Below are 15,023 nucleotides of genomic sequence, written 5' to 3'. Positions count from 1 at the left end.
ACTGGAGGCAGATGTAATAACAGGAGCCGTAAGGAGTATATTCCCACTCATGATTTCAGATGGACCAGTTTCCATATTCTTTGTCTGGCCTTCAGGTGCTTTGGAAAGTAGCTTGACCCCCTCCTCTCTGCGGCAGCCTCTCAAATATGGGAACACTACTATCATGGCTCCCCTGGTCCTTCTTTTCACTAGATTACCCATGCCCAGTTCCATATTGTTGTATGTTATTTCACAATTAGGCAATTCATTTTGTGGAATGGACCGTTCCTTGTGTAGTTTGGAAGATTTCTCCACACTTTGAAAACAAACAAGGAGTTTCGAAAAAGATGGGTGCTACTGATCAATGAAGACTGGCCCAACTTGCTTTTTGTACTTTCTTACTTTCTGTGCAAGACAACCTGTTGGGTTGTTCGTCATTTTCTTTTATTTTCCTTTAACATCAGCATAACAAGCAAGAAGCGTCACTGTGGTTATAACCACTACTCAGTTTGCAATAGGGATATTTTTTTCTTTAATGCTTTAATGCTTATGCCAGTGTCAACCATGTCAGTTATTAGTCTACGCATCATACAACCATATTTCCTAGTGAAATTATTTTCGTACCCAAGATCTATTTATTAGATTTGTATGCCGCCCCGAGTCTGCGGAGAGGGGCGGCATACAAATCAAATAAATAAATGAATAAACAAATAAATGAATAAATGAATGAATGAATGAATGAATAAATAAATAAATAAAACAAACAAACTAGCAATTTTTTAAAAACCCTTCCAAATTTGGTTTGCAATAGGTGGACTGGATTTTGGAAATTCTTTTTAATTTTGTCTTTAGGACAATTTTCAGTAGTATAACTGAGGAGTATTGAAAGATTGTACTGAAATCCTTTTGGCCTTTGCTCAATGTTGTCAGTGACTCTTGATCTTAAATGTTTGCAATAGGTCTCTGTATCCATCCTTCTTTGCTAACAAATCTGAGTTTTCACACATGCCTTTGGAGAGAGGTTTTCAATTTCACTTTCCTTTATTTGCAACATAATATTTGTGTTAATGTATGAGCAGAATAATCCTTGTTTACCAAGGCTGTGAACACACAGAAACATTTATATTGAGATTAGTTGTGAATCAGCCACACACAGATATACTAACTTGAATTAAAGTTTACTTTGAGAAATAGCATGTTCAAAGTCATACACATAATAGTCAGAATTACAATCCAAATATTACCTAGTACATAGTCTTTCTTACCAGTTGTCTTTGTCATAATCAGCAAAGATACCAAGCCTAAACACATTTTAGCTATAATATATAACTACAATACAGAGCGATTGCAGAGAAAATGCAGAGCAAACCTAACAATGAGTAGCCATACGAACAGAAACAAAGAGGGTGACTCAGAGAAATAAGCTATGAACTCTAGCTCCCCCTGGTGGCAGTCTGCGGCACCTCAGCTAAGCAGACATGGCTCAATTATAATACATATTGTTGGTTTATATATTGCCAACCCAACTGTTTTGGAGAGAGTCCTAAACAGTTTGTGAAAAAAAATTGCAACACTTTCTATGACTTTCGATCAGTATAGGACAGTTATGGTGAACCTTTTCAGCACCAAGTGCCCAAACGGGAATATGTACATCGGAAACCCGAAGAGCAGCTGGCGATGGTGCGCATGCCCAGAGAGAAGGCTCTGTGTACCACCTCTGCTATACGTGCTGTAGTTTTGCCATCATGGATATAGGACTTCTGTTTTAAAGTGGAAGCTGTCCCCAAATAATTTTGCACTAATCTGTGAAGTCTCTTTATAGTAGAAGGAAAAATAATATTAAGAAAAATATACAGTTTGCTGCTGACCTTTGCTGCACCTCATTATCTTTTCACCATTAACTCCCCTTGTGCAGAGAAGGGTATTTTCCTTAGCAGGACTTAATGCTTTATCCTTTATGGGGTTAGCTAATGTTGGCAGGAAAGTTTAATAACCTTTCATATTCTGAATTTCTCAGTTGAAATCTGAATGTGATCGTCCATATCTGCATTGTGCTGACCCTTATACCAGACTTGGTTGTGTTTTTACTGCTTCCTCTCCTTACTCAATATTGGCTTGAAATTGTGGTTATGTGCTTTTTGCTGGTGGGTTGTTTACTGAAATTTCCAAGAACAACGGTAAATTGTATTTAGTTGTGATTGCTGAAAGTACTGGGTTTGAAATATGCCCAGGTTTGGATGGACTAGCACCAGCCACTGAGGCCTTACATAGAAGATAAATAGCCTTTAATGCTTTTCACTAACTTTTGTCCTTCTACTATATTAAATTTCTCATTTTATTCTACTGCCTTATATTGTATCGCTATGTTCTTTTTTATTTTCGGCTGTGGATCAAATACACAGATAAAAATAAGAGCTTCTTAGTGAATAGATCTATTTATTGTGGTATGTGGGAAGACAGCTTAGGGGAAATGTAAGTTTCTAAATTGGTGTCAATTTTGCACTTGTGGGCACTTGGTGCAGTGTATTGCAACTAAATATATTGCTAATAACAAATTTTCTCTGGAAATTAGATGGTTCTGTTTTAAAGGTTAAATAGAAGATAAATACAAGCTAAGATTTGTAGTTAACTAAAACTAAGCTATTTATTTATTGCTGCAATGTAACCTTATTTCCCCAGAAAGATTAAATGGAATATAAAACTTTCATGCACTATTATAAAGACTTGAGGTGTAGTAATTAATATTGAGTATTGTTCAAAAACATTGTCCTTTTAATCTTTTTTCAAGAATTAATGAGCATGGCCTTGAAAGACAAGTTGTCTGGCTCTGACGCATTTTTGTATCTTCTGGGGGAAAAAAACTTTTCTATTTAAAAATAATCTTGAGAACCCCTGCTTGCTTTTATAAAAATCACAGGTGGATTATCTCTCCTTTTGCAGAGAGTCCTTACATAACGACTGGTTGCTTCATGACCGCAGAGCCGAGCCCTCAAAAGCTACTTGAAAACAGGTTCCAGAGTTCTGATACTTACAATAATGACTGGTTGCAGAATTCTGCAATTAACAACTTTTTTTGCTGGAAACTTGACCTTTCTGGCCAGTTTCCAGTTAAACAAATTCCCGCTCATAGCAACACATTTACTCGGCGTTCACTTTATGACTGTGAAGTTCATTTTACGACCGCTGTATAGCATAGAATCGGGTTTGGTCGTGTGGGGTGCCTCAATTTATGACCGTCGCGACTTCTGATGAACATTCCAGCCTCCATTAGAGTCATAAGTAGAGGACTGCCTATATAGTTAAAATATTAAAAATATTAAAATAAAATATTAAACAGAGAGTTAGAGTTGTCTCTATACATTTAGTTTACTGTATGTATAGGATTGTAGTTAAAATGGAAGGGTATATGAGGCCATAAACAGGGTGAATAAAAATGTTTTTTTTAAATTAATCAGATTTTTTAAATTTAAATCAGATTTTTTTTATTTTTAACAAATGTATTGCTTTTGGACTGCAAATTTATCTAAATGCAGTTTTCTGTTTAGAATACATTAATTTAGTTTATTTAGCATGAATATGTACCAAAGACAAATTGCTTGTGTGCCCAATCACACTTGGCCAATAAAGAATTCTATTCTATGCTATGCTACTCTATGCTACGAAGTGGAGCTTAGTTATGTAGCAGTATATTCTGCAATATTGGCACTGTTGGTGTTAGGTCAGAGGAAGAGCTGCTGCAGGACAGCTGCTCTTTAAAAATTATGATTTTAATCAAGTTGATTTAAATCAAGTCTTTTTACTAGTGATTTAAATCGTGATTTAAATCGACTTGATTTCAATCAAATCCACCCTGGCCATAAATATCCTTTTTTATTCTTGGAGATTAAATAAAACAATTGAACAATTTTATGTATTTTGTCTCCTGTACATGTTTCCTTCTTCCGTGAAGTGACAGAAAATTTAATTTGCCCCATGCCAAGAGTCCACATTTATTCTTCCTCCATAATGAGACTGTCAAATGGTGGCATCCTAACCCCTTAATATTTTGCTCTCTTATTAATTTTGTTGCAGTTTCTTTGTCTTGAATCACCTACATTCCCCAAGACTAGGCAGCACACATCATCATCATCATTGTTATTATTATTGCTGTTGTTGTTGGTCACAGGGTAAACCTAATGTTTGTATTAGATTTGGTATTTTTGTTCACCTATAGAATGGAACCCAGGATAGGCAGACTATGTTTGATGGTGTTAAAAGTTGGTAAAGCTATCTTTTGCAATTGGCTGATAGTGATTTTGTCCAAATGGTTCTCCAGTTGTTTTGGGATTATTATTAACTAAGGGAAAAGTGATAAAAACATCAGGAGGAAAATGAGAGAATGATTTTAATATCTTCTTTCAAGAATTCCTCCTCCCGATTGCCTTAATAACACAGTGTTCTCATATTAATTCAGATTCAACAATATAAATTGAAAACAGGTTTTGAAGTTTGTGTATGTCTCTGATTTTCACATTATTAAATTAGCAACGAGTCCTTTTTTAAGATAGCAATTTCAGAATAATTTCACATGGGACAAAGCCTAGTTGTTCCACTACTGGCAAGTTGAGAGCTTTCTGGTCTAATATTACGATTGAATTAGCATAATGTCATGGTTAAATTAGATTAATCACAGATGAATTATTCAGTGCCACTGAAACAACTTTTCTTCTTCAGCAAATCTATTTGGAAAACCATTCTTAAATAGCAAGTGAGATGATGTAATATTTCAAGTACTTTGTTTTCAGTTCTAACAGGGCTCCAGGTTGACTCAGCCTTCCCTCTATCCGAAGTCGATAAAATGAGGGCCCAGAATGTTGGGGGCAATATGTTGACTCTGTAAACTGCTCGGAGTGGTGTATGTTATAAGATATGTGTGTGTGTGTGTGTATACATACTGTATGTATATGTATACTTGTAAATAAGTATATAAGTTTAAGTGATGTTGCTAAGCGCTAAAATATTGGCATCTAAATCTCTGTCATCATCATCATATTTTCACGACCCCATAATCCCATGCGGGGTGGAGTCTCCTGATTGTGAGGTGAGAGCTCCACCTCTTGGCCACTGTACCATTCCTATTGAAATCTATATACAGTGGTACCTCATCTTACGAACGCCTCTTCTAACGAACTTTTCAAGATACGAACCCGGTGTTTAAGATTTTTTTGCCTCTTCTTCCGAACTATTTTCACCTTACGAACCCAAGCCGCTGCTGCTGGGATGAAGGGGTTTCTTTCCCCCCCCTTTTTTGAAGAAAGAAAAGGGAGGGGCGGCTTGGAGGGGGAAAGAGTTTGCAGAGAACAGCGTGCTTGCAGAGGCACCGAAAGGGTGTCTTTTGAAGAAAGAAAAGGGAGGGGCGCCCCCTTTGCCTTTCTTCCTTCCCACTCACCCTTTAGCCTAGCCTTGCTTCTTCCACCCGCCCCCTTTAGCTGCTCCTCCCTGCCCTCTGTTCGCCTCCCTTCTAAAGTTTGGGATTTTCCTGAAGGATTTGCACGCATTATTTGCTTTTACATTGATTCCTATGGGAAACATTGTTTCGTCTTACGGACTTTTCACCTTACGAACCTCCTCCTGGAACCAATTAAGTTCGTACCATGAGGTACCACTGTATACGGTAATATCAATATTGCTAAGCCGCTAGAGCTAGAGCTTAGCTATGCATAAGTTTTCAAATGTATCCAAGAGAAGGAAAATGATGACTAAACTCCTTTCTCTTAAACCAGAGGTCTTCAAATTTGGGAACTTTAAGACTTGCGAATTTCAACTCCTAGAATTGGCTGGAGAATTCTGAGAGTTGAAATCCACAAGTCTTAAAGCTACCAAGTTTGGGGTTCCCTGAATGGAACTTTAAGCTGCCCTGAGTCTTCGGAGAGGGGGCGGCATACAAATCTAATAAATTGAATTGAATTGGTTTAAAAAAATAGGAAAGTCAGGTGGACCAGGGAGCTGGTAGGCCTCGGGGAAGGGGCCCGGAGAAGCATTTGTACCCTTAGAAGGTATATTGGGGACCAACGATAAAGGCTTAGGAATGATTAAGTATTATTAAAAGTGTTTAACTTACTCAAAAGATTCAGTTTATTTATGAGTTCATCTTTTTCTTCAAGAATGATGAAGTCCTCTTTACATGCAGAAGAGGATGATTTTGTGCCTGAGCTTCAGAGAAGCATCCATCCCCGTGAAAGACCAGATTGGGAAGAGACCCTCAATGCAATGGTAAGGCATTATTAACAATATTGTTGGCTACATTCTCCTTGTAGTTACTTAAATGACCTGAGATGTGTATAATTTTTTAAAACGCACTCATTACTTGATACGCTTGAAAATCATAAAATGTTTCCTCTTTGGATGCACTCCATATATAGGGGGGAGATGATGATTTGCCCATTGAGTGCGTTCCATTAAATCATCTTAGATAGCGTAGCTTGTGATTATTTATTGTCGATAAATGTCGCAATGGTTCTCAGGCTTCATTAATTTGCCCTTTAGCTAAGATCCACAAAATATGATTTCTCCCTCCTTGAGGAAACTAATCGTATAAGCATAAATATTACTAGCATTATGATAATCTAGCCTAGAAAATCCTGATGACATGAATTTAAAGTGGTCCTCACTTAGTTACCACCAGTGTTCCCTCTAATTTTTTGGGTGGGTGGGTGGGTGGAAAAGTATAGTGTCTGAGCGGCAGTCCCTTCGGGACTGGGCGGCACAGAAAAAACAAACAAACAAACAAACAAATAAAAAACCCACCCTGTTTTGCCTTAGAGAATTTCAAAATAAAATACTGTACTGTGTGTATATAACAGTGAGCTCATAATAGGGCAACTCTATCAATATCAAAATGCCACTTAAATAGTTGAGCTAGTTTCAAACTAGATTTTGATTTTCTTTCTCTCTTCCTTACTCCCATTCTTTTTCTTTCTCTTTTCCTTCCTCTCTTTTTTCTATCTGTTTCTCTCTCTTCCTCTCTTCCTCTCTCTCTCCTTCCCTCTCACTCTTTCCCTCTCGGCTTCTGGGCAGGTTTGGAAAACTCGGAGTTGGTGATGATTTTTAAGTGAGCGATTGCTCACTGCTCAGCTTAGAGGGAACTATGGTTACCACAGTCCGGACCAACAACTTCTCCATTAAGTGGGCCATGACTGTGGTAATCAGTTTTGAACTTAAACATTTTGCCTCTAATTACTCCCTTGCCCTTTGGAATATTCACTCCAATGCTGCGATAATAAGCATGAAGGGAGTGAATGTTTGTATTTACATTCATTGTTGAGGAAGGGATTACAAGAGAGTAAGCAGGCACACAATGGGAAAAATGGTTAATCCTTACAATCATGAGTGCACTACACAAATACTCCAGTGTACTCCCCATTGTGTGCTTGCTCACTCCCTTATAATCCCCTTCTCTCCATTCTCTCTGCTCTGTGAAGTAGGGCAAAGAAAGTATGCTTGTTTGTATATGTTTGTATGCACACACATATTGTGTTATGTGTATGTAGGTATCCATAATATTGCAAAGTGGTGCATGCTAGGTTTTTAAAAAAGGCCTATCTATACTGCCTTTCAATGCAGAAGTATCTTCATTATTTCAAATATGTAAATGGTAAGATTTATGTCTGTGTGTGGGGAAGGAAAAATTTTCAAAATGCTTACTAGAATAGAATAGAATTTTTATTGGCCAAGTGTGATTGGACACACAAGGAATTTGTCTTGGTGCAGATGCTCTCAGCGTACATAAAATAAAATATACATTTGTCAAGAATCATGTGGTACGACACTTAATGATTGTCATAGGGGTCAAATAAGCAATGAAGAAGCAATATTAATAAAAATCTTAGGATATAAGCAACAAGTTACAGTCATACAGTCAACATGGGAGGAAATGGGTGAAAGGAATGATGAGAAAAACTAGTAGAAATAGAAGCGCAGATTTAGTAGAAAGTCTGACAGTGTTGAGGGAATTATTTGTTTAGTAGAGTGATGGCGTTCGGGAAAAAACTGTTCTTGTGTCTAGTTGTCTTGGTGTGCAGTGCTCTGTAGCGACGTTTTGAGGGTAGGAGTTGAAACAGTTTGTGTCCAGGATGTGAGGGGTCAGTAAATATTTTTCCCACCCTCTTTTTAACTCGTGCAGTATACAGGTCCTCAATGGAAGGCAGGTTGGCAGCAATTGTTTTTTTCTGCAGTTAAATTATAATGTTGTAATTATATAGTAATGTGGACTAATTGGAGTAATGTGAACATTAGTTGGAGACTCGTATGCTTACTTATAAGTAGCTCTTATCAATGCAGAATATCACTGCCTACCATTATTGTGATGATTGCTTAAGGAGCATCTCTCTGGCTAATCTTGTCTAGGCGTGGGTTTTGTACATGGATAAGAAAGACCAAAGCATCACCAGCTTGTAGAGATGACTGGGAGAAAGACTGTACAATATTGTTTTATCGCTTGTTGTGAGCCGCCCCGAGTCTTCGGAGAGGGGCGGCCTACAAATCTAATAAATAATTATTATTATTATTATTATTATTATTATTATTATTATTATTATTATTATTAAAGTACTTCCTGTGATTGCCAAGAAAACTCTGTCCATACATTTGCCAAGAGTCAAGCTTGACTTCAGGAACATTTTTACTTTGAGGAACATCTACTTTTCTTTTCTTTACAATGCCTTTTATTTGCCTTTGTTATTCAGTGATCATTAGAGGGAACCCCAAGGAGTTGGCAGTTTTTCATAGTGAGTTAACTATTAATTGGTTTAATAGCTGAACATCTTCTGTTCAGATCTTTTCCTAGTGTTATGAGGCTGTTCTGCTTGCTTTTCTGGTTGATAATTAAATGGTTGTTAAATACATTTTTTTTGGTCTTCCTATATGAATACAGACGCTTTAGTAATTGAACTACTATATCTTTGTTGCAATTTTGTTCTTCTGAATGACTTTGTTATTTTTGTTTGTGCAATATGGGGGACTGATTTTTGCAGAAGTAGTGGAAGAATAACAGTGTTTTCTTCCTTAGGAAGGCAACATTGAATACAAATTTTATATTATTTCAAAGATGTATCGATTTGTCAGTAATAGAAAGTACCAAAAATGATTTGCTGCTTCTCCCATATTTGGGTATACCAGGGTGATTCGACAGGGAAAAAAAACATATAACCAGTAAGGGGCGTACGTAAGTGCACTGATGTGCCTAACGTCCCCTGTCCAATTACCTTTCCTTTTCTCATATATCCTAAATATTCTCTCCCTCGCATCAACTCCTCTTCTTTTTTACTTACTATCCCTATATATACTACTTAATGTCTATTTCATTCCATATATATTGTATATTGGACAAAGAATAAATAAATAAGTAAATAAATAAATAAATAAAACTTTAAGACTTGTGGACTTCAACTCCCAGAATTCTCCAGCCAGCATAACTGTGAGTTGAAGTCCACAAATCTTAAAGTTGCCAAGTTTGGGGACCCTTGGTCTAAGACTCCCGATTCCTAAGAGGTCACTAATGGGCATCTATAAGTGCACCAGAGTCCCTTCTGTCCCCTGTCCTAATGTTTCTCTCTTTCTAGTATTGTGTTTGTAAACATTGTTATAGCTTTGTATACTACCAATTCATACTTGACAAAATAAATAAATAAATAAAAATAAATAAATAACTCTTCCCTGGAATAAGCTAAGAGAAGAACCTGTGGTCTAGAAGTTAAAGCTACTGCCTTACAGGTAAACTCCCCAGGTTTAAATCCCGGTAAGGGTATGGCTAACTTATGCGAGCAAAATAGTTTGAAATTGATCTCTGATGGTCTCCCTTCCTTTTCATTATCAGCAAAAATATGTTACATACGTATGTAAATACATATGTACGTATGTATACTGCTCAAAAAAATAAAGGGAACACTCAAATAACACATCAATGAATCAATGAATGAAATATTCTCATTGAATATTTCATTTGCACAACTATTCCATTTGCACAACAGCATGTGACATTGATTGTCAATCAGTGACAGTTTGATTTCACAGAAGTTTGATTTACTTGAAGTTATATTCTGTTTTTTAAGTGTTCCCTTTACTTTTTTGAGCTCTGCATATTGTTTTGGAAATACTTTGTTTTCCCAGAAAAAGCAACTTTAGTGTTTGATTGATGAAATCTATTAATATTTATTTAGTTAATATTACTCCCAAGTCTTTCTTTTTTGTTTCTTCTAGCTTGAAATCTGCTGTTTTTCTTTAAACGGAATACCACAAATCTGGAATATATTACAAGTTATTCAGTGAAGGAATAACCCTACATTTTAAATCAGATGTTCCCAACCTAGTGCTTCTAGATCAGGAGTCTCCAACCTTGGCAACTTTAAGATTTGTAGACTTCAACTCCCAAAGCTGGCTGAGGAACTTTGGGAGTTGAAGTCCACAAGTCTTAAAGTTGCCACGGTTGGAGACCCATGTTCTAGATAGCTAAGCGTGAAGGCACTTGAGCCCAACACATCTGTTAGGTTGTGTTATATTAACCAATGCTGGCTAATTCTGATTATTTAAAATTGACATTTGTTTAAGTAAAGGTGAAGATATTTATTCAAGTTTCTTTGTAAAAAAAATTCAAGACAGGTATTTGTAGTGAAACTATTAAAAAAGCATGTATGGGTCATTGTGAAGGTGTCAAATTGCAGAAATCCTTTCCACCACAGCAGAATTATAGGTTACCTATCTGTTCTGTCTGGGTCACTCCAGAAGCCAATAACAACCCAAAAAGAGAAGCCAGACACACTGGTGAAAGGCAAAGGCAGTTTATATAATTCAAGGAAAACACAGGTAACAGAAAATGTCCTTACAAACAGGAAAAATGCTGGAACTTCAAATATATACACGAAGGGAATAGTCCATGAAGCAATACCAGATTCTTGCTGCCAAGACGAAGCTGTAGATAGCAAACAGACGCCTCCCATGAGTCTTCCAGACTGCGAGGCCACAAGCCAAGATCAGAGACGCTGAGAATCAAAACAGGTCACCGCAACTCCAATTGATAACACTCCACATGGCTTCAAGGCCTTGCCTGCCTTTTAAACCCTGCTGATGAGGACCACACCCAAACCCAGCTGTTTCTAATTCAATGGTGAAAATATTTCTTTAACTGCTCCTTTCGTTGCTCTGAACGTCTCTGCCTCATGTCAATGACAGCTTGTGCGTCATCACCTAATGACTCCAAGCTACTGGCTGGGGAGAGCCCCCCCCCCCCCCCCGGGCCTCTCATGCTGTTCTCCTTCATCCCATTCCTGACTCTCCACTCCCCCGTCCGACTGTTCAGCCCCCTCCTCTGCGCTGTCATCCTCCTCCGGGCATGGAGCCAGCAGAGACACAGCTGGGCCCTGAGCAGCCTCAGGCTGAAGCACAACATCTATCAACACCATTCTACTCTGTTATCCTTTGCAAAAGACAGCCTGATGTGAAACTCCGTTCAATGGTTACCTGTAAGCAAATCATAGTTGGACGATAGGAAATGGGAAGGAGCCAGGAAGATGTTTTCTTGCCAATTAAGCTGTTCTGCAGCTGTGGCCATCAAATGACTTTCAGAGTGTCACTCTTGTCTCAAACTAAGATATCTCATAAGACTTCAGTGCAGGGAAGAATTGGATGCTTCGCAGGTGAGGAGAGGAAGGTGTAACTTGTATGGGCAGAAGTAGTTCTACCAATATAGAAGTTGTTATGCTTGTTTGGTCAGGTTGTAGGCCAGTTGTAGGTACCTTGAAACAAGGAACCTTGTTTATCTTTTATTTTCCCCCCTGTATTCATTGTTTCTTTTATATTTAGTTACTTTTGCTAACAACCAGTTCTGAACTGCTCTCACTCATTTCACTTTTGTTTTTGTTGATGAATTAGATATGTTTTCCCATTTACTTTAATTCTACTTTAATTTGTTTTCACCCCACAAATAACTTGCCAAGTGAGAATTAAATCTAGCTGGAGTTCATACAAAGCAAGCAAAGCTAAAATGAGGTGGGTTGGTTCGGTATATTGGGAGAATTTAACCATTGTCTTAGCATGTTCAGGTCATAATATTAATCATTTCTTTATTTGTGTACAAGACGTCAACATGTGGTTCTGGGTGCCATATAATCTAACAATAGCAAAAATAACATTTTTAAAAAAAGCAATAGCCTATATAATACCAATCCAATGAGGTTTGATTCAGAACACCTCCATTACATAGAAATCTTTGCACAAACCAACTTCCTAAATACTCTGATCTGTGACTTGGAAGAACAGCCAGTTTGGAGTCATCTGAATTTCAGGAGAACTTACTCCATAAGGTGTAGGCAAAGAACGGTTTGTCTGGGTCAGATTTGGTGGGATAGGCAGAAAAAACTAGAAACAGACAATCCTGCAAATTATCTGGACCCTTACCTGCATGAATACAATATTATATTTTGTTAATTTAGATTTAGTATACTGCAGGGGTGAAATGCTCGCGGTTCGCTCATGCCTGTCAGTCATCGGAGAGCTGGTTGTGAAGAGAATACGAGGCTCCGCCCACTGTTCTGTCGAGCTCTCTGGTAGAATCCTCCCAAAAATGCACAGATACAATTTCAGACACACACACGTTTGAAAATTCAAAACAATGTTCTTTATAATGAAAATTCACTTAAACCAAGCCCTCTTTTTGTATAGCAAAGAGCACTCGTCTCCAAACAAACTGGTAATTTGTACAAGTCCCTTATCAGTTCTGTGATACTTAGCTTGCAGCTGTGAGGCAATTCACAGTCCTTCTTCTTCTTTCACAAAGTGACACACACTTTGCTCTGGTTTAGTTTCAAAGCGGGGAAAAATCAGCACACAAAGGTCAAAGTCAGCAAAGCAGACACGAAACACAAGGATCAGATAATCCTCCACAATGGCCAAACCCACAGGCTGCTATTTATAGCAGCCTCACTAATGACCACAGCCCCACCCAACCACAGGTGGCCTCATTTTCTTTGATAATAATCTCTCAGTTGTTGCTGCCTATGCATCGCTCTCCGCATGCGTGGCTGTATCATTAACTCTTGTTCTGAATCCAAGGAGGAGCTAGATAATTGATCTCCTTCTGAGCTGTCTGCCACACTCTCCTCTTCCCTGTCACTCATGTCTTCTTGGTCAGAGGAGCCTTCATCAGCAGATTCCACCGGGGGGGGGGGCAAAACAGGCCTGCAGCATGTGGATGTCTCCCCCACTGTCATTTGGGTTCCTTTACCCTCTTCTCATGCACAGAATGTTTTGCGCATGCACAGAGAACCCAAATGATGGCATCCCGGTATGTGGGCAGAGCCTTGCGCTCCCTTCGCGACCAGCTCTCTGACGACTGACAGGAACGAGCAGACTGTATACCAAGGCTTCTTATATGTAATTAAGTTCAAATCCAAAACAGCACCTCCTGGTCTTGTTATTCTAGTTCTCTTTTACCTCTAGAAAACCCAGTTGATCAGTATCAGCACGCAGGAGTGTTAGAAACTGAAAATCCTTTTCAAATGGAGACACGATGCCTTTTAAATCAAATGCTGGTGCTGGAAATCATCAGAGAGTCAATTTTAAAAAACAACAACAATGTGATGAACTCAGGACTTGTGTGTATGATAATTAAGACCTTATTCCTGCAGCTGTCAAATTTCCCATCACCGGGCTTCCTAAAAATAAGATAATGTTTGCAGTAGGCTTTTATTTTCCTCTCAAATTAGTCTTGTCACTGACATATTCTGACAGCTCATGGAAAACTGGCATTTCATTAAAAAAGAAGTTCTTTAACTTTCCTAAATTTATTTTAAGATTGAATGTGATATTGATATAAAAAGCTATTCCATGTGGAGCAGACTGAGGCTTTCCGAACAATAATCTTCTTTCTTAGTATTATAAGGCAGGTAGGTCCAGAGGCCTTTTAGAATTCCTCAAAATATGCTGCCAATGTGAGAAATATTTGAAGATAGATCGATACCTGTTCAAAACCAGGGTGGATAAAAATCAATGATTTAAAAACAAACAAACAAAAAGATTTGCAAAACTTAAATCGGATTTTTAATTTTTAAAAAATCAAATTTATTTTAATAAAATGCTTTTGGAGTAAAAATCTATCTAAAGATAGTTTTCTATTTAAGATATATTAATAATTTAGTTTATTCAGCATGAAATGGAGTTTAGTTTTGTAGCATTAGGCTATATATGCTGCAATATTTACATTTTTGGTAAACTCACTCAATGAATCCAAGCGCTGCAAGCTGAGATAACATGCACTGCATTGATGCATTCACACAATTTCACAGAAACTGTAAGTTTTATTGTTTTATTTTATTTTTGTTGTGATTCAGCCTGAGGCTCCTCAGGGACCGGCTGGATCTCTGCCGGATCCATGCCCAGAGTAGGAGGACAGTGAACAGGAGGGGGAGGACCAGGCAGACGGGGGAGAGGAACGTCAGGAAGAGGAGGAGGGAGAGCAGCCTGAGACCCCCCGGGGGGGGGGCTCTCCCCAGCTAGTAGCCTGGATTCATTGGATGAAGACGCACAGGCTATAATAGACATGAGGCAGAGACGAGCAGCTCAAAGACGGGGCCAATTAGAAAGGTATTTCCATCCCTGAATTGGCAACAGCTGGGTTTGGGTGTGGTTCTCCTCAGCAGGGTTGAAAAGGCAGGCCCGCCCTTACAGTCTTGTGGAGAGTTATCAATTGGGAGTCCTGTGACCTTGCTTCGATTCTCGGCGTCTCTGATCTTGGCTTGTGGCCTAGAAGTCTGGAAGACTTGGGGGAGGCATGGGTTTTATTATCTCCAGCGTTGTTTTTGCCAGCAAGAATCCTGTTTTATTGCCTGGCCTTCGTGAAACCTCTGTGAAGCTTCATAGTGTTCCGGTCTGTAAGAACAGTTTTTGTTACCTGTGTTTGCTTTGAATTATATAAACTGCCTTTGCTTTTTACCAGTGTGTCTGGATACTCTTTTTGGTTGGTGTTGGCGTCTGGGGGGACCCAGACAGAACAATTTTATTGTTTTGTTTTGTTT

General features: G+C 38.3%; 1 protein-coding gene across 3 annotated transcripts in view; it reads left to right on the top strand.

Annotated features, from left to right (window-relative positions):
- The window catches only part of ARHGAP32 (Rho GTPase activating protein 32), a 265,471-nt gene that overhangs the window by 77,133 nt on the left and 173,315 nt on the right, over positions 1-15,023 (top strand). For all 3 annotated transcript variants that reach the window (XM_070765689.1, XM_070765693.1, XM_070765690.1), the window contains exon 2: positions 6,123-6,231. In XM_070765689.1, the coding sequence (XP_070621790.1) occupies positions 6,124-6,231 (108 nt within the window). In that variant the 5' untranslated portion in view covers position 6,123. The remainder of the gene's footprint in view (positions 1-6,122; positions 6,232-15,023) is intronic.

This window comes from Erythrolamprus reginae, chromosome 12 (assembly GCF_031021105.1).
Source record: "Erythrolamprus reginae isolate rEryReg1 chromosome 12, rEryReg1.hap1, whole genome shotgun sequence".
Lineage (NCBI taxonomy): Eukaryota > Metazoa > Chordata > Lepidosauria > Squamata > Dipsadidae > Erythrolamprus > Erythrolamprus reginae.
Note: the sequence above shows the minus strand (reverse complement) of the source record. Positions and strands in the feature narration are given on the sequence as shown.